A 20,555-nucleotide genomic window follows, 5' to 3' on the forward strand; every position below is an offset into this window, starting at 1 on the left:
AACGTTTTAATATAATTTTATTTTCCCAGAAATGAGCCCCAAACATTTCAGAGGAACCTGAAACAAATGTCACAACCTACCAGCATCCTCACAGATCCATTTGACAGCAACTCTTTACACAATCTGAATGAACTTTTTGAACTGCTGAGATCCGAACCACAAAAATAAAACGGAGAACCGCTAGACTTCTGCAAAACCTCTGCTTCAAAATGTTTAATCTTTTCTTTTCCTTTTTAACAATATGCTTTTAACGAAACAACTGAACTGATTTGAAAACGCAGTGCACAAAACACAATCCTATAAGAGCAGTTGAAGTGACGGTTTGGAAAATAATAACATAAATAAAAAAACAGTTTCATAGTAACTGGACCAGCTGCAACATGTAGAAGTGGAGTTTAGAGGCACAACCGTGCATGTTTAGACCATCTGCTTCGCATCAGGGTTTATAACAACAAGGGAGGCCAAATATTTTTGTACCTCCGGCATATTTTAGATTTAAAGCTATTTATATTTAATCAGGCAGTTTCTGACAGGAAATGAAAAAGATGTCTTCAAACAAGATGAGACGATAAAAGCGGGATATCATGTCAGAAAAAAAGTCCATTTACCTTTAAATTCTAAATTAAGATATTTGTATCTTTTTTGGAACAATCTAACAAAAAGTTTATTTAGGCTTTAAACTGATTAAACCCTTCTTTTTTATTGCTGACTAGTGTTTTACTTGTATCCTCTGGTGTTTTGATGATTTATGTTTAATAAACTCCAAGTTATTAAACATCACCCTAATCTTTAATTTCCTCCACAAATTCTCCATCAGGCTCCAGTTGCTTGGACCCCCAAAACTAATATTAAACTAATTAATATTACTGCCACTCAGAAAAACCCGCTGCTAAAATCAGTAAATTGACCTTTGGAATGACCAATTTGGGGCTTATTTACACATTTGTGAAATCAAATAAAGTGCTTACAAATCAATGAATCCATAAATAATTGAGTGCACATCTGTAATTTTTCTAGTCTCAATTTTATCTTTAATTACATTTAATTATTTAAAAAAAAAACTCAAATGAAGACTGGAATTATATTTGAGCTCATTACTGAACACAGTAATGTCCAAACACAGGAATTTGAAATGAATTAATTCTCAATGTAAATGCAAGTAAAATCCCAGACAATATTTAATTAAACAAACATCGAGGACTTACTGAGTTTCCCATAAAGAAAACAAGCAAACTGATAATCAAGGAAATTAAACTATAATAAAACAGGATCCAAACCAAACACACCAGTTAAAATCTTAACCGCTTTTCCTTACAACCAACAGGCACTAAACACAAAGCCAAGGAGTAAAATAAAAAAACTATAGAGGTGGAAATAAACCCCTACATGCAGGACAGGTGTAGAGATAAGCTAATCTGAAACAGGTGTGATGGGAGATTAGAAAGCAGAACTAAATAAATGCAGCAAACCAGGACAGGGTCTGAGTTGGTACTGAAAGACGATCAACCATTATGCAAGATGACATAAGAAACCATGAAGGCAAACAGAAACCAGTTCATAAAACTAACAGATACTGACCAAACTAATTCTTATTTCCTGTTAGAGAAGCTGAGTGACATGACCAGGAAGCTGAAAGTGAAATATGAGATGAAACAGTCTAGTCTCACTTATTCCATTTTATCTCATTAAACATCAGAAGTATGATAGTTTTTTAAAAGGTGAGACATAAATTCCTATTTTACAGTTAAACATCTGCTATTTAAAGATACACATCTGAAACTGTATTAATCAGGATGACTGTAGCTACATTTTTATTTCAGAAAATTAAGTATGAACAGCATCATTAACCTTTGACAAAATTGTTGTCAGGTTGAGCTGCATCTAAGTGTAGGCCAAAAAATGAGTCGCTGCAGCTGATCCAGACGCTGCTGCAGGCATTCGCACTAAAACTAAAAAAATAGTTTCAGGAGTTTCAGAAAAGAGCTGTATAAACCTCAAAAACACTTATCTAAAACTTAAATATAAGGAAAATGAGCTTTTTATCCTTCTTGGTTCTACATATCATTTATTGTACTGCATATATTTACTAGGTCCACAAAGGAGCACTGTCTCAGGTAGCACCTTTATGACTGACCATCACAGCTCCAATTTCCCTGAATTTCTCAACGATCATTAGACAGGATTTCATGCAACATACTGTTGCCTCATTTAATGATGCACATCATCATTATTTAGACGGTGTACTGGCAAGACGTTGGGGAAAGAAAATACACAAACAGTTGGAATTTCTTAACTGGAGGAATGACAAGGTGTGGCATTAAACTATGAGGAAAGTCACACAAGAAAATGTACTTAAAATGTCAACACTTCCCCTCATGTCTGCAAACCATCCCTCTTTTATTTGTTGATTTTTCCAGGAAGCTAAACAAAAGAGCAGTTGTCATTTTCAGGAAATGTTTGACTGAACTTGTACTGTGTTTCTCGGGAATATGGGTGGAATAATATGCAAAAACAGAAAAAAAACAAACAAAAAAAAAAACACGGAGGATTGTGTTGAAAAAACAAGGACAGATTTATGACTGTCTTAAAAAAATCTGGTCTGATGAGAGGAAATTTAAAAATCTTTAAAAGAGAGGAGTAAAACTTCCCGGCAATAAGATATATTATTCTATTAAAAGGAACAGTGGGTGTGTGGGACAATTTAAGGAGAAAGATGAAAGACTATATTAGATTTAGTTCAAGTTTAAATTGTAGTATGAATTGGACAGTAAAGCATACTACACAACTCGGAGTTTGATCACAAGAAACAGTAGAGTATGCTATTATTGAATGTCAAGAAGACATATTCTTCAGTGTAAGTCTCTTTAGCAAAAGTACAGCTGAGTTACTTAGTTTAAATTCTAATAATTTTATAGGAGGACGTCTCTTTTCGTTATTTATAAAATCAGAACTTTTTAGAAAAGGTTTTCTTTGTGGTTCACAGTTTAATACCAAGAAAAAGATGACGATAATGATTCCTGGCAGTGGGTGGCGACAACGAGCTGGATTCCTCTAGTGGCGCAGGAGAAGAAGTGCAAACTGTTAGCTACCAGGCAGGTAATAGAAACTCTACATCTTTCTCTTTTCGTATTTGTTCTAAATGTGCTGTAAATAATTTGGGTAACAATGCTGAGATAAAGATTAGACATTGAAGACGTGGTTGAAACGTGTTGAAAAGTTGGTTTATCCAGCCGAAATAGCTTGAGTTAGCATTATTTTGTAGCAACTGCTAACTGATATGAGTTTTCAGTTGTTTTTAATAAGACATAAAAGATGTTTTACTGAACTATGCTTAACTTAATATAGTGCGGATTTCTTACGAGGTGTTTCTGAGTGTTTAGGTCGAAATGAGCAGTGAACGTTAAGTAGTGATGAACTTGTGTTTCTATAGGAGTTTAAATGAACGATGGATCAGAAGATTCCTTATGATGACTACCAGCTCCCAGTGGTTTTCCTGCCTTCATATGAAAACCCACCGGCTTGGATTCCTCCTCAGGAGGTAAGACGAGACATAAACTGTTCTCTTCAAATCTCGTCTGTAGGGGAAGGAAGATCTGTGGACCGCAATAAACACAAGACTTTAGTTTCGTAGTGTTTTTGTCAGTAAATTTGAATAACGTTAGAAAGTTAATTTATGTTGGTCATCTTGTCACATCGATTCATTTCACATATAGAGTGGTATATTTCAAGCGTTTATTCGTGTTTCATTTAGATGATTATGACTTGCGATTAATAAAAATAAAAAATTTCATTTCTGAAAGAATATAACATACTAGCAATAATAAAAAAAGGTTAAAAGAAGGATGTTATAAAAACACAGTTTTGGTTTTCCTTCATGCCTAAAAACTTTAATAGTACACAGTTTGTACTTCAAGAAGTTCCAAATTGAGTGTTTATTTGCTTATTGTGCCATGTTAAAATACTAATATGTTTTTTATTAAAACTACAACTCTTTTACTTTACTTGTTTTCTTTGTTTATTTGCATGGAGACAAATGTTAAGTATACAAATACTAAACACTACATTTATAGCATTAGCTGGTTTGCAATGCATGTCCCCAAATGGACCTTAAATAACATGAAACAATTTAAAAGATAGCAAAACAACATGTCAGGATAAAATATCACACACAATACAAATCCTAACCTAAAACTGCACACTTATTATCTTAAACTCAGTTTTTAAATCTGTGATGCCTTTTCTTCTGTTTGTGAAAATTAATAATAAAATTATGTAACAGAATTACAATTAAATTTAGTAGTAGTTCCTAAGTGCTTATTGTGCAGAATATTAAACGACTTTGTCCTTTTCGTTTTTGTCATGCAGTGACACAAGTGTAACAAGCTGATTTTAGGTGGTTAATTAGTTCAGCTGTTGGCTAGATTACTTTAACAGATGATTCCCTCATATATTGCTAACTGTAATTTTAAAACTGTGTTAACCTTATAAAGAGTGATGGATGAAGTCTTTAACTCAAAGACTTGCTTGTCTTTTCCAATCTGAAATATTTGCAAACTGCCAAATCTGTCATTCTTGTAAGTAAGAAAAAAGTGTAGGAGCCCATAGAAACGGTAGGATACAGAATTTTGCCAAGAGCTAATTTTACAGTACTGATTTAAAAAATAGCCGTTCACCCAGCTGCTGAACCGAAAGAAAATAACTGGTTTCTGATTTTACCAGAGCACGGCCAGCTACAATTACAGCCCCTGGGGAATAATTAGGGATCTGAAGATCGGAAAAGGACATGCAGATTATTTACTGTCCAGGCCACAATTATTTTCCTTGACAGGAGGGCAGTGACATTAACCATCAGCAGCAACGCCATTTTCCCAACGTATACGATATAGCATAAGGATGTTTTATTGAAGAAGAACCTTATGACAAATTTATTTAATTTACATGTAAACACATTAAAACTTTTTATTTTTATTTCCTTTATAAGAGTTTTATTACTTTCTATCTCTTTGTATGCAGTGTTGCTGGTTTTTTTTGTAATTTATGTCCAAGTATTTACTACAAAATTACAGAAAATCTTTGTTTTAAAACATAAAAAAGGCCTGGAGCTTCGCAAATTCAGTTAAATTACATTTTGCATGAGTCCACTTGTAATTTAAAGGAAAATTAAAGTGGAGAAAAGCATAAGCTATTAAATTAGTCAAATAAAAATACTGAAGTGAACTGAAATAAGGTTGATTTGAACCAGTAGCAGGGAAGCATCAGTTCCTAAAATTCAACAGTATATCATCTGAAAGACAAGTTTCTCCGTCAACTTGGAAATAAAAGTTAACTTTTAAATGGGTCTTCTACCATGAAGACGTGTTTAAAACAAACCTTTCATTTAGTGGGAAGGAAATATATCAAAGATACTAGTTGTTGGTTTATAAATCGACAGATTCAGCTTAGAAAGAAAACTCAAAATGTTGAAATGCAGACAAACCAAAGGCAGGAGCGACGTTTTATGACCTGACACACAGGAAGCAATATTTGCTTTGCTGCTTCAGGTCAGTATTTAGAAGTCAACTGACTTTAACCTTTTACTGAAAATATGAAGATGTCTTCAGTTATCATTGCATCTGAAAGCTGTTGAACTCATTACCGTGTTTCCCCGAAAGTAAGACAGTGTCTTACTTTCTTTTTATCCCCAAAAGCCCCACTATGTCTTACTTTCGGGGTATGTCTTATATTGGAAAAAAAAGACGCGGTGACGTATGGAGGGGGGGGCGGCGCGGAAGTGGGCAGGAGGCGGCGTGCAGCTAGATGAGAGGTGTTTCCCCGAAAAGTAAGACATATATATGTCTTACTTTCGGGGTACGGCTTATATTAGCCGACCCCCCTGAAACCTCCGATACGTCTTACAATCGGGGAAACACGGTAGTAAGGATGTACTGACAGGCCTAACGGCGTTTTCTCCTGGTTGAGTAACATTTGGACAAAGACGGCAACGTTAACAGGTGATAGTGGCTGATTATCTTGTGTGTCCTGCTTAGACTTGTTCATTACATATTTACAGCTTAATCAGTTAACAGGGTTAGTCTTGTAATGCAATCCTTCTAAATAAGGTGTCTGATTTATTTTATTTTTTTAAATTAAATTTACATGAATCATTTTGTAACTATAATTATGTGATTAGAAATTATATACGTCCTCAAAAAGGTTGTTGTTAAGTAGATTATTACATTTTCTTCTAATTTAAAATTAGATTTTCTTAATATTTGTTGGATTTGCCTTTTACTCTGTACTTGAGTTTTCTTCATCATGTTTTCTCACAATAATTTACGGGATTTTGACCCGTTTCTCTCAACAGAACTGCTGTAACTGAGTCCGATTTGCAGACTGCCTCGCTCACACACATTATCAACTACTGTAAAATTATTACTGTAAAAATTTTTTAACTTGCTGTAAAAATACTGACTTTGACTTTCACACAAATACACATTCATTTCTAGGATACAGAGCCAGTCTCTTTCCTTAATAATGTGGCAACACCAAGTGTAGGCATTTATTTTTTAGCGTAAAAAAACAAAACTGACAGTTTTATTGGAAATTTTTGTTTCACTATTTGTTCTGCAAGAGCATCAATAAATATGAGTAAATTAAAGAAATATGGTTAAATGTAGGTTTTGTGTGCAGTTTAGTGATGTAAATTTCACTTCTTTAAATAAGTTGCGTCATGTTTAAATAGAAATATTTTTCAAGAATAGTATTTGTGACGTTACGAATACTGTGCAGTTACAGCATAGATGCCTAAAAAATAAGTAATAAATTGTTTTTAAACCATAATTTCATCAGTATTACAATAGTACCACAAAAAAAATGTAAGCCCATATTGCCCATCTCTGGCTGGCACAAATATTTTTATGCTGTTTACCTTTGCACATTTATCTCTGAACAGATAAACTCGGCACCTTCAAGCATCTCAAATTATTCTTAAGAATAATTTCTACCTTCTCTGCTATCTTTACTGATTTATTTTTATTTCCCCCTGATGACTCACAAGAAATCATTTAAACTGGTGCATTTTGACTTAAAATACTCCAGTTTAAATATTAATTAACCTCAAAGAAGTAATGCATGCAAACTTCCAACTTAGATGAACAATTCTCTTATAATTCTGGCATATAGCAACTGTTCTGGCTGTCACACCGTGTATGTACGTTTCTGGGCTTCACTGTGTATTTCTTGGTTCCTGGTTAGAGGGTTCATCACCCAGACTACAACAACGAGCTCACCCAGTTCCTCCCTCGCACCATCGTGTTGAAGAAACCTCCAGGAGCCCAGCTGGGTTTTAACATCCGAGGAGGCAAGGCATCACAACTAGGAATCTTTATATCCAAGGTGTGTGCAAGAGTAGTTATCATGCCTCCTAAACTTTTATTTTGTGTTTGAAAGACCCATATATTATGGTAATAAATAATATTTTGTGTCTTTTGTGGTGTCAGGTGGTCCCAGATTCAGACGCCCACAGAGCAGGACTGCAGGAAGGAGATCAGGTTCTTTCTGTGAATGATGTGGATTTCCAAGACATAGAGCATTCGAGAGTAAGTCACAGCAGAACCAGTGAAAGTTAAAGTTAATTCATCACAGTATTTACTCCGTTTAGCATCTCAGAAGTTAGGGTTAGGGGTTAGAATGTGTTGTAGTTTTGGTGCATTTTTCTTCACATTATTTGGTCTGAATTGTCTTCTGGTTCAGCTGCAACTTATTTTTTGGATTATCGTCTCACTGCTCAGGTTTGACACAAGACAATGTTGATGTATTTAGTCTGAAATGTGAAAACTGATGTTTTTAGTATATGCTTTTTTCATTTTAAGCAGAAAATTTTCACCTGTAAATTTGACATAAAACAGAAGTCCAGGACTTGTTGGTCATTCTTCAAAATGGGAAAGAGAAGAAAATGGGTCATTTAAGTAATACAGATAATACCTTTTTATTTTTCATAAATCATCAAATGGCTGTAAAAAACCAAAATGGCTAGAGTCCTAGATTTTCCCATTTCTAAAGTCACAGCTATAATTAAAAAATCAAAACAGCTGTAACACCCAGTGAGGATAGTGAGGGAGGCAAAGGTCCAAAACTACGACGGCACAGAAGAGCAGCGAAGAGAGGAAAAAACAGAGGAGTAAATTTCTACCAAAAAATTCACAGAAACTTTCTAGAAAAAATAAGGGCATTTGAGTTTGAAATGTTAAAAATTTGCTAGAAAAACCTCAAATTTTGAGATTAATCTAAAGATTTTCTAGAAAAAACCAGAATAATTTCTGTTTTAAAAGTTGTAAATTTGCTAGAAAAAAGCCCAGAGACTAGAATCTAAAAGTTTTTCTGTCTTGAATATTTCTGAGATCAATCTAAAAAAAGAGTTCTAGCAAATTTTTGGACTCTTCAAAAAGTGAGTGTAGTTTATTTTTTGAGATTTACCTCAAAAGTAGACTTTTTTATTGCTATTTTTTTTATATCTACAATCGCCCCAATTTGCCGTCATACAAAGCTCATTCCTACCGGCGGTGAAATTTTGATAGGAGATTCTGAGGATAAAAGACAATTATTTGTAAATGTTGACATAACGTGTGCTGTTCACAAAGCTTACTTTCTGTAAGCTTCTGTTCTGTTTAAGCACGTTACATTTTAAAAGTTTGAAGAACGAGTAGTGCAAGTCGTGAAATTAATCACCAGTCGCCAATAACATCTGTCACCCTCTTTAGGCGGTAGAGATTCTGAAGACTGCTCGGGAAATAGTGATGAAGGTTCGCTTCTTTCCTTACAGTAAGTGCTTTGTTTCATACGAAGGCGTGTTTACAGATTTGGTTAGTCTGGTTTCATTCAGTGAATGTTTTTGCAGGCTGCAGGAGGAGTAAAGAATTGACACTATCAGATAAAATGTGTTGAAAGCCCTGTTGTAACACTGATCTCAGCTGTGATAACATAAATGTTTTTCTTTGTGCTCATTTAACTATTAATTTGAACCCTATCCAGTCAACATGCTCAATCTTGTTTGGCTTAGATTAAATCTTTCATTTTATTTAACCTGTGAGCGCTTTATCTACCTTTTTCTGCATTTGAGTATTGAAAAGAAAAGAAAAGCATATTTCAGGATTTGGATGATTTGGATGATTCTCTTGGTACGCTGGTGTAACACCAGCGTACCAAGATCAAAATCCGTTGGATTTTTAAAAGTTTCCAGAAGAAAAACAGAAAAGCTTTCCCGAATTATCTCATAATGATTCGTTTTTCAGCTGAATAATGGTTTTCTCTGTTCCTCCCATCAGACTACCAGAGGCAAAAGGAGAGAACTGTCCACTAGGGGGCAGCAGCGTTCCTAAAACACTTCATTCGACGTCATTTTTCTGCTCCTGCAGACTCCTAAGCACTCTACCGCAGCTTCGAGATGCCAGATTGTTGGTCTCATTCAAACTCCTCCATGTTGGGAAGATCCGTTCTCTGGTGTAGTGGTTAAAGATGGTGAAATGTTGTCAGCTGTCCTGCAATATTTGATAGTTTCTGCCGCATTACTGTCCAATCATATAGTGTTATGCTTTGCATTTGAAAATGTATCATTGTAATCTCAATTACTGATTTTTAAAAAAGGGTTTTAATGTAATTTAGTACTGATAATGTCTCATCTATGTTTAATAGCATTTTGAAGTCCCAAATGGTACAGATTAGCCCACTAATCTTGACATTAGACACTAAAACAAAACATTAAAACACTGACGGAAATAATTTATGGGGACATTAACTGTAAGGGCAAATCGTGCAAGACTTCTGATAAATTTTAAATATTTCTGTGTCTGTGTCACTTTACAAGTTTTTGAGTATTTATCAAATATTGTAATTGTGTATGAAGTTATACAAACTGTAAATATGGATACTAATTTTAACATCCCATTTTTGTACAGTTTTTCCATTCAAGAAACATTAACAAATTCAGGTGCCAAAAGGTTAACATGGCTTCATAAGACATTGTTATACTTTTATAATAAAAAAAAAACATTGCTTGAGAATTTCAGGGCATTGAGTGTTTAACTACGTTCATTGTTGATGTCAATGTTACTTCCTTACGTTTCCCTGCAGGATGTTGACATGAACTTTGCACCAGGTGTCAGTAACAGCCCAGGTAATTATTACACACCAGGAATTCATGACAAATGAGCCAATGGATTAGTAGATATTTTAACACAGGGAACAAATGTTGTAACTTCTTTAGTACTTAGTAATACGCCTCATTTCCTCTTTGGGACGATGGAAAGTAAAATTTTCCTCCAAACAAGGTGTGCACTGACCTCCAAAGAAGAGTTAAACTGTGATCTTATCTGATCAAACTACACATTCCTAGTATTTTTTCCTGTTTTAGCTCGTCCAAATTTCCAGCTTTATCCCTTGAAGCATACTTCTACATGCTTTTTCTTCAGCAGTGGAGTCTTGTGCAGTGCGACCACAGAAATTAAGTGATACTTACACATTCAGAAATGCATTTTTGACAAATGCATTTGTCAAAAATGTGTTATGTGTTGCAACAATAAGGCTGCAAAGATGTTGAGGAAGTTCTTAGTTGTTACCCAGCATTGCATGCTTTATGTGCCAAACCGTCAGCAAAGTGCAGGATTGATTTAAATACTTCATCACATAGTTTGTGGAATAATTTTAGATTTCTTTGTAGATTAATTGGATTGATACCAGTACTTGTTAAAATCAATAGAAAAGGACAAAAACAATGTTTGCCAAACTGTACCAAGAAACATTCTGTACGTTTTAAAAAGTTTGCCAAGCATTTGCGCAAATGTTTATTAAAAGACTGTGTAATTTTAGGTTGATCATTTAAACTCGGCTCATTATGATTTGACGTTTTTCGTAAACGCAACGTGGCACATAAAAGATGAATGACCCGGGCTGAAAGCTTTTCTGTGCACTGGAAGAACTGGCACCAGACCTGAGAACGAACTGGTTTGTTCCAGAACGAGTCACAGAACTCGTTCCACTCGGTCTGTAGAGAAACTGACCTCGTACGAGGAATCCCGTCAGTAGGGATCACTGTGGTATGTCAGGCTTTGTTTGCTTTATTTTGAAAAGTCAACCTGAAATATTCTGAGAACATAAAAAAAGAAAAAACAAACCTTCAGCCAAACAGGCGTCATTACAATCCTGGCTTCATCAGTTTAGTGTAATAAATAAACTTTACCAAATATTTCACATGGTTTCAACCAAACCCAAATTGTTAACCAATATTGCTATTTACATAAAATGTTTCTCTTTGAGAGAATGACTTTGGCATATGTTACTCCATTGCACTTCATTTGATTGCACAACTTCTTCATTACACATTGAAGGGGACAAATCTAGCCGGTCAATAATTAACTAGTACACAGTATTTTCCTGAAAAACGGCCAAATTTCTGTCAACATGCTAGCATGAAACCTGCGTTGTGTCATTTTAACTGGCCATATGCATGAGTTTAGAAAATAAAGGTTCTAACAGAAAGTTGCATTTTAGGAATTAAGACTGAGCATGGTCTAATTTTTAGTTTACAGACACCAAAAATATGCCAATATCTAACAGTCGTACTCCGTTTCCTTTCACATTAAGCTTTGTGTTTTTTTTTTTTCCATAAGTAGAAAATAAATACCCTGGCCAAAGACCCGTTGTATTGTGCTTCTTTAAAAATATCCACCACCTCTGTTCCTGTACACAAGCTTAGATTCAAAGAGGTGACTGGTACCTTGATCTGAGCTCTTTTCTGCATTAAGACGTTTGTAAACACTTCATACTTCTGTAAGGCACACTGATATAAAACTGAAGGATTGAGGTGATGTCGCAGAAAGCTGGGAGTCTTAAAGTCTCTCTAAAAAAAAACACTATGTACAGGTCACCCCCACTCTCTCTTATCGGCCACCTTTCCTTTTTCACTTGTGCGACTTTTAGCTGCTGTCTTCAGCGTCCTGACCATCCAGTTTGGAGCTTTCATCCACGTTTTCGAGAGAGTCTGCTTTCTGTATGGACAGCAAGGCAGGGTCCATGTAGGAGAGCTTGTTCTGCTTCGGGTTGAGCCAGGCCTTCATGTCGGGAGAGTTCTTCTTTTTCCACGCCGGGTAGTTCTTTCCCGCCTGGTGCACGCTATTCAACACCTGGAAGGATAAGAGATGACGATCAGAACGGCCGCTTTATGACGGAAAAGATTTGTGCCACACCTCCACTCTCAGCAAACAATGCTCAAGGTAAAAAGGTTTACATAAATCACTGCGACAGATTGTATTGAAGGTGGCTCAGTCAAAGCTGAAAGGTTGTGAGAAAACGTAAAGGGAAAAAACAAAACAATTACACATATTCTAACTGGTTTTAAAACTGTGCAAAAGGCAAAAATAAAACTCATAAAGCAGCCAGTATTTATACATTTGACTGCTTTGTAACATTGTCTCTTTTTGATCAAAGAAATCCCCATTAAAAACAATTAGATTTGAAGGCTTTCTCTCTGATTCCACACACATAAGCAAAACATTTACCTCACATACACTTTACCAAATATTTCACTGGCCAACTAAAGAGACAAACGATCCAAAAACTTATTGCATATAGTTTTATTTTGGAACTTATTTTCATCGTTTATGGTTCTGATCCCCATTTATCAGATCATGTTAATCTTATGAAAGACACAAAACTGTGACCTCTGATCAAACCAGAACAACTGAGCAGCAGCAGCAGCAGCAGCAGTAAACCACATTTCCTTACAGCACAGCTTACTTACAGTAGACTGTGATCAGTTTTCAAATTAAGTTCAGAATATCCACATTACAAGCAAGAACTGATGTAAGGTCATTATATTTGCATACCCAACTGTTTTTGGTAGACCAAAAGTTTAAAATAAGAAAGAAATGTAAAGAGGACAAGGACTAACTTTGAGCAGAAGTCCAACCAAACTGGACATTTGGTTGGTACCAAATGTCCAGTTTCTCTGGCCAAAACTGGGACAGAATGACCAGCAATTGGCTTTGTTGGGTAGTAAGAAAGCTTTTGATACAATCATTAGAAAATATCTTGTTTTTACACCCAAAACTTGGGTAGAAAATGATTAACACTCCCAATGAATTGAGTTTTGAAGTGCATAAATGTCTGATTTATCTTTCTCCTAATTTTCTTTGTTTTGTCTCTGCTTGTATCACAACTAGGCTGAAGTTGATGTGCTTTTTGTTTTTATTTCAGTGTTTTTCATGCTAGCTCTGACACCCAAGCTCACAAAACGCATTGTTTGTTTATTTTATGATTTTATTACGCCAAACAGCCTAGTTTTTTTGTATCAGCTCCCATTCAAAGTATAACGTCTACCGTCCTCGGAAAGGAGGCGCTTGTATCTCTGCACTTCTGTTTCACTACAGGGCATAAGCAGCTGCAAAAACTTGTAAACGTGTCTCTAAATAATTTCAATTGAGACAAGACCTGGGGAACAGGTTCTGCTGGGCGACCAGGTAACACCTCGAGCTGAGATTCTCCTTTGTCAGCAGCGAGTTTTACCTGGACTAGGCCCTTCAGTTGTGTTTCTATGGTTACCATTGTTAAAGACACATGAAACCCGAACTCAGGCCTCTCACATGTGTACATTTTATGTTCTCTTAAGGGACACACGCCCACATTTGTGGAAATGCCGATACACGTTTTGAGCCTTGATCTGTTTAAATTTGTGGCAGAACTTACCCGAGGAGCGAGGACTTGGGACGCTTTGTTCACCACCCATTTTGGAAGAGAACCTTAAAGAAAAACACACAAATAAGATACAAATGTCTCTGAAAATGTTAGGTAAGGATGTTCAGGATCTGGCTCGGTGGTTTCTTACCTTTTGGGTCAGCTTGTGAAAGATAAATGAAAATACAGCTGTTTGGTCCCGTAGCTTTGACGTAATAACCAGTCAGGATTGACACTGCTCTTACAAATTTGTTTTTTACCGCAAAGTCCTGCAAGCAAGACATGGAAAGTTGCAAAAATAGTGAGAAAAACAGATGTGTGTCCATTAGATTAAGTTGTTGGGAGGAAGACGCATACCGGGTGTTTGACAGAGAAGTTCATGACAATGTACTCGTCCCCCTTCACCTGCCATGAACGCAGAGTCACCACGTCTCTGTTTTTTATCGGCTTTGGACAGCGCCCTGCGTATGTAGGAGAAAAAGTAAAAACATAAAATTTTCCATTAGTTTCACATCCACGGATCCACGTGTTGTGACAATAAATAGGCTAGTGAAACAAGACGCCACTCAGTCTTCATGGGAAAGTCTGAACAGGAGCAACAGGTTTGTGGAAAGATTAAAAGCAGTGACAATGTCTCACACAGAAGGCTATAAGTAGTGGCTTTTAACTAAGAAAATAAAGCAACTGCAAAACTGTAAAGCAAAACCTTCACTTTAGACTAACAGAAAGGAGTACTCACATGAGTAGTAGCCCACATCCGCATTGTCAGAGAGCCGGGCGATGTCATAACTCTCCATCATGTTGGTGTCCCATTCCTTGCGGTACTGACCATCATGAATGACGTCGTACATGGTGGCAGCCGGCACATCTTCGATGCTCATTCTGCACTGAAATAGGAACAGCGTTTATTAAAACGTATACGATGACACATCTTTCTAAGCTTTTCATCTTCTACCTCACAAAGAAACAGAGCAATGGATAGGTGTACAAACATTACTAATAAATCAATATACTTGTAAAGACATCATTTTGTGCCATAAATGTGTCTGTTCTCTTATCTTTTGGACTGCATATTACAGCTTGTACTTTAAAACTTTAGAGGTTACATTCTTCAACTTGAAGATGCTTTCGTGGAACTTGGATGACGTCCTCAAAAAACTTGCTTGTTCTTTATCAAGATAAATTGTTGGAACTTATCTCTCTACCTTTCATACAAACAGCAGGCAGCTTTCCTGGAACTTACCTGAACTTAAACTGAACTCACACTTAGCTACATACCTATAATTTCTTTGCAGCCATCATTGAACTTACCTGTAATTTAGGATGCTAAAAAGTAGTAATAAGCTCCATAGAAACGCCAGGTGAGTTTCTTGACAATTACAGATGCATTTTAGGAAAGTTTCTGGAAAGTCCTATAAAAGTTTCAGTAGAGCTCCTGGACACTAGACCATGTTTATTATTTACTTCATTTCTGAAGAGGATCTCAGAAGTTTGCTGATTTGAGAAACGCTGATACATTAGCCAACACTCTGGCTTACAAAGGAGCAAAACGTAATTATCACTAGCATTTAAAGTAACTTACCTTGATTTTATGGACTTTGGGTGAGTTGATCCCCTTGTCTGGAAGAACTTCGATCCAAACTTGCCTTCCACTATCGTCATACTTTTTCAGCCAGTTCTCGGAGGCCAAACATTGCCTCTTGAAGTCCTCAAATGCCTCCTCGTTGGGTAAAATACTCATGTTTTGATTATAAAATAAATCTCAGGTCACTTCAGTCCAGTTAGAGATCCTTCTCCAGACGGTCAGGGTTGTTCTGCGGCTACCTGTCTCTGCGTTGATGCATTTATACGCACCGATCAAGTCGGGCAGGATTCCTGGGTTAATTCCTGAGCCATTCCTCTGAACAATGACAGCCTCTCCCTCTGACGTGAGAGCGCTTCCGGAATCCAGGTGTGCGTAAAAGGAGGGGAAAAAAAGGCGAGGCCCCGCCCTAAAACACAGCTCTAAACGCTAACAGCCGCCATTATTTAAACAATAAAACATATTTTCTCCAGGTGGAAACTGATTCTAGAAGACATAAAGAGACTTATTAGAACTGACAGCTAGATTCTTTAATTGTGTCGAGATTGCGGGAGGCTTAACGGAGTGGGTGTGTGAGGATTACTCAGGGTTGATGTAGCCACATCAGACTTTTTACAAAAGTAGGCGTACACTGAAAAAACAAACTGTTAGAATTAACCAGTACATTTTACTCCTTCTAGTTTTAATACTTAAAATGTGCTCAGTTCAAACACAATGTTAAGTTAGTGGTGTTGTTTCATTACGCAGATATATTTGTTAAGTTTTCTTTTGTTAAATGGTGGAAATCAAAGTGTTTGTGAATTACATTTTCACTGATCAGATAAAATATAATTAAAGTTATAAACTCTAATAACACTAGGATTGTATTATAAAGACTTATTTATAACACAAAAAAATTTAAAAAAACAAAAGAAAACTTGTTTAGAGCCAACTTAATTTTTATGATAAATATCTACTGTAGCAATTTGTTGTCATTGTTTAAAAAACACAGTCTATTTTTTGGATTTTGGAATAAAGAAAAATGACAAACTCTACATTTTCCTCTACATATTTATGGTAAATAAATAAAAAAGCAGGTAATTTCCAACCAAGTGATGAGAAAAATAGATCTAAAAAATTACTGGTACTTTTAGTCGCATTTTATTGTGGAAATTCAATGCAGTTATTCCATGAAAAACTACTAAGTATTATTTTATCTATATTTAAAAAATATTAGTTGGTTCTTTATAATTTTTGTCAAGGTTATTAAGAGCCAAAGGTTGTACACTCCTTCACTAGGATAGGAGCATACTTATTATTTCCAAGTTAGGATAAAACATTGTTCAAATATTTCAAACCTACAAGTTAAAGCAATCAATACAAGATATTTGATTAATATAAATACTTTAATAACTACAGCAGTATAATCAATTATCTTTAGTTATTCTTCCATCTGTTGTCTGTTTAAAAGCAACTAGAAAATGTTACGTAAGTAATAAAACTGCATGATTTCAGGAAGGTAAATAACTGAACCACTACAGCTGCAATAATGATATTTATTACAACTGGCCCACATTTGTCTGACTCTTTTCTTTGTTTACCATTAAACAATGTCCCCACAACACTTTCTGACTGTTGTCAGTGAGGACAGAGTCGGTCCAACTGGCCAAGTTTATAACCAGCATTGATGCATGACACATGAAATATGGTGCATTGCATCTAAACATTATTTTCTGATTGCAATATTACACATATTGACATTGCAATGCAATTTGATATATATTGTGCAGCTCCATTAAATGGTAATGCATTTATTTAATTCATTCTAACAACGTGTTATGAAAACATTTTCCTCATCAACGCCTGCCAATATCTGCTGTTTACCCTGAAGCAAAAACTTCCTCTGGGTAAAAAAGATCAGCAACTTGATTTCTTCTACACAGGAACTTTTTAACCACAAGTTATACCAGTTTCAAAAGAGCGTCTATAAACATGTCAGGACATGAAATGAAAATATCAGCTGACTGAATCAACATATTCAGTAACATTTTAATCAAAATAATTCTGTAGGACGTAACAGCTGTTGGATATTATGGTTACAAACATATGTTTGGTTAGTTTTTTTGTATTTTATTGACTTATAATCAACCCCATAAAATCTGTTTTTATTGTGTAAACTGGGCTGGAATTGTAAATAAAGCAAGGTCATTCCTCTGTCATTCTGTTGTACAATGAATCAGAAAAACTCCCAAATTACTAATCTGAACAACTTTTCTCTGGCTGCTTAAGGGTTATTCTAATAGACGGTGAATAACCGCTCCAGTTGTTGGCAGCCTCTAAAGACACTGGTGTCCTGAGCCTTTTATATGCATGAGCTGACTGCTAGCTCACAAGACAATTTACCCATTTTTTCTTTTGATACAGGTACACACACCAGCTTAAGGAGGTTTCCATCAGCTTATGAAAGCAAATAAAAGCATCTCTAACTTGATTCTGCCACCTTTGTTTGTCATTGCTTTTAGAAAAATACACATTTTAGGATGGCTTTTCGTAGATTAAACTACTCACTACATGTGTTTACACTACAATCAATTATGTACGTAGCCTAAAGTTACATGTATTCTGCCATGTTTTCTTCCATGTCTTGTTTAATATGTATTTCATTTGTAAAAACTGTTTTAGTGATGTAAATCATACAATGTGTGGACAAAACCCTAAGTCTATAACAACAGTCGGCGCATTAATGCAGCTAACTGTGGATCTAAACTAAACTAAACCGTTTTTCATCATGGAAATGAAACATGGTGGATTCTGAGCCTTTTCTTCCATGTGCAAACTGCAAACATGCTTCCTTCTTACCTCTCCTCTACAAAGGCCAGATTAGTGGAGTTCATGACTAATAGTCTTGCTTTCAGCTGCATTGCACATCGTCACAGTCCCACGCTTTCACAAAGCTCCTAGAGCAACCCACTCTTTCACAAATGTTTGTATAAGAAGTCAGAATGTCAAGGAGTTGGGTTTTATCCACACGCGACTATGGAAATGAGGTCTGGAATGGTGACTCAGTAATTTTAAAGCATACTGTTGTATTACACATAAGAATCCTTGATTTTCCAGTCATCTGAGGAAAACCTCTGTTGCACCTTAGGTGACCTACCGTTCTTCCTTGAACAGGTCAGAACAGGTCTACAGGCTGTACAAAACATGTCCATTACATTAGATCAGAGGTTCCCAAACTGTGGGGCCATTGCATGGGGGGCGGGAAGCCGTCCGGATGAAAACAAAACAAAACATGAACGCTGTATGTGCTGGGTTTTTACCTTAGAATGGCCAACTCTCTGTTATTCCTATGTCAATTTGGTCAATTTGATACAGTAGGGGCTTCCAACTTCCATATCTGTGTCCTCTGTTACTTTTATCAGCAGTTAAAACTGTTTAATCCGTTGTTAACATGTTGTAACCTGTTTTTCCGAGCCGCCTTTAAACGCAACATGAGTGCTGCGACGCTCGCGCTGGGTACCTGTGCGGCAGTGAAGGAGACCTGCTGCTGCTGTGCAGAGCTACGCAGGTGTGTTAGAATCATGGCAGCAAACCAGCAAAACGCAAAGAACTTTTCACAGTTTTCCCCCCAAACTAACCGACTGAGTAGGTAATGTTAGCTAAAAGATGACTAGCTAATATCAATACAACACCTTAAGCTTGTTAACAAGTAGCCTGTAGGCTACTGATGTTGTTGTCTGTGTCCAGCTCCGTACATTCATTTTTTCCCCAACAAAGTCGATCCCCCCCTCCCCACTCACACACGTCCCAGACAGCTATTTGTAATCCATAGGGGCGGTCCCAGAAAATGTTTGGAAACCACATGTGAAAATGACTGCAAATAGATGCACAGTTGTACAATTTACATCTCTGAAAAGCATTAGTAGAGCATCCTCCACAACCAACAAGAACGCAGAAAGTGGTTCTGAATAAGTTAACATCAAAACTCTTGTCATTTCCAGCAGCCTTTGGAAAAGTACATACAGCAGTAAAACCAGTTCACCAGTGCTGGAACTCAGCTTGCGTTTCTAGGTGACAGGCAAAACTTAGCTTGGGTTGCTAGGTAACGCGTTGGACTTCACTGGGCCTGCTATGTGAGAGGCAGTGCCTGCTGATTTGTGACGTTACATTATGGAGATTTTGAAAAGGTTCAGTTTCCAGGTACCAGAAAAACATGAACTTATTACCAAAAACTGGCTGGATGGTATCTTTTAGGCTCCTGGGATGCTTTTAGACCCACGTCTCTACTTATTCACTTATACTTATGATGATATTCAAGTATGATGATGATGCAATATTTATACAATGTTAGAACTATATTAAAAGATGCATATAATTCATTTTTAAATAAAACATTTTAATGCTAAAAATGCAATAACAGCTTTTCTTTAGTGAATGCTTGATCATTTGTTACAAAGGTAATATCTGCAGCTTGATATAACATTTTTGACTTAATATTTTATCAAGTCAGCATGTGCTTGACTTAACATTAATACAGTGAAGGGCTCATCTGGTGATTTTTAAAAAATCAACTGGTTAATAATTGGACAACCAAAGGTACTTAGGATATTGTTTTTCACAGGATTTGAACCAGGTGAAGCTAGAACTATACCACTCAAGTCCTGGTAGAACATATTTACATATAAATCTTAAATGCAAAATCAACCTGCCATTTGGGACCAGAGATGGAAATTAGCAAGGTGGCTATAATCTCATGTATTTACCGGAACATTTTTATTAATAATTATTGTCCCAATAAACAAAAACAAACTTGAAAATGTAAATTTCGTTGTACAGCTTTGGTTTAACAGCTCTGTTGTTCCTTCAGCCAAGACCTTTTCTTAAGCGTCTGTATGCTCCAGTTAATAAAAGATTAACTAAATGAGTTGATAATTGATTGGTCACTATTGATTATTGCAGCCCTACCCGAAATGGAAATAATTGTGACACTCCTTGTGTGGGTCGTAGTGAAAATGGGTCGTAATTAGGTCACTTTTGAAGCCAGTTGGTGGTACAGTTTTATTTTAGGGTATAAGAGTAAATAAAAATCCTGATTTGAATTGAGTCCTCAATTGAAATTAAAATATAAAAAATGAGGTTAAACTGAATGACTATCCACTGGTTCCAATGTTGGTGTGTTGATTCTTGAAATTCATTCAGAAGAAAGAAAGCTGGTGTTTGTAGTTAGCCACTCCCCTCTGTTGTAAAACTTCATACCACTGACTCAGTGAGTAGTTTCAGTCACACACCC

The 20,555-nt window shown here is 36.1% G+C and overlaps 2 protein-coding genes across 3 annotated transcripts; one reads left to right on the plus strand and one right to left on the minus strand.

The window, feature by feature from the left end:
- The first annotated feature begins 2,987 nt into the window (after window positions 1-2,987).
- pdzd11 (PDZ domain containing 11) lies at window positions 2,988-10,037 on the plus strand. Of its 2 annotated transcripts, none has more exons than XM_007555103.2 (6): window positions 2,988-3,096; window positions 3,431-3,538; window positions 7,234-7,374; window positions 7,479-7,577; window positions 8,739-8,799; window positions 9,303-10,037. In XM_007555103.2, the coding sequence occupies exons 2-6, from the start codon at window positions 3,446-3,448 to the stop codon at window positions 9,335-9,337; spliced, it is 429 nt and encodes a 142-aa protein (XP_007555165.1). In that variant the 5' UTR covers window positions 2,988-3,096; window positions 3,431-3,445; the 3' UTR covers window positions 9,338-10,037. The 2 variants fall into 2 exon arrangements, with proteins under 2 accessions (XP_007555165.1, XP_007555166.1); XM_007555104.2 differs by having other exon boundaries at window positions 2,998-3,092.
- A 344-nt stretch (window positions 10,038-10,381) lies between these two features.
- Window positions 10,382-15,909, minus strand: stard14 (START domain containing 14). Its single transcript, XM_007555106.2, has 6 exons — window positions 15,287-15,909; window positions 14,444-14,591; window positions 14,062-14,165; window positions 13,856-13,973; window positions 13,717-13,769; window positions 10,382-12,155 (listed from the first exon to the last, which is right to left on the minus strand). Exons 1-6 carry the CDS (start codon window positions 15,443-15,445, stop codon window positions 11,949-11,951), a joined length of 789 nt encoding a protein of 262 aa, XP_007555168.1. The 5' UTR covers window positions 15,446-15,909; the 3' UTR covers window positions 10,382-11,948.
- Between the last annotated feature and the right edge of the window lie 4,646 nt (window positions 15,910-20,555).

The sequence above is a fragment of the Poecilia formosa genome, unplaced genomic scaffold (genome assembly GCF_000485575.1).
Source record: "Poecilia formosa unplaced genomic scaffold, Poecilia_formosa-5.1.2 Scaffold68, whole genome shotgun sequence".
Lineage (NCBI taxonomy): Eukaryota > Metazoa > Chordata > Actinopteri > Cyprinodontiformes > Poeciliidae > Poecilia > Poecilia formosa.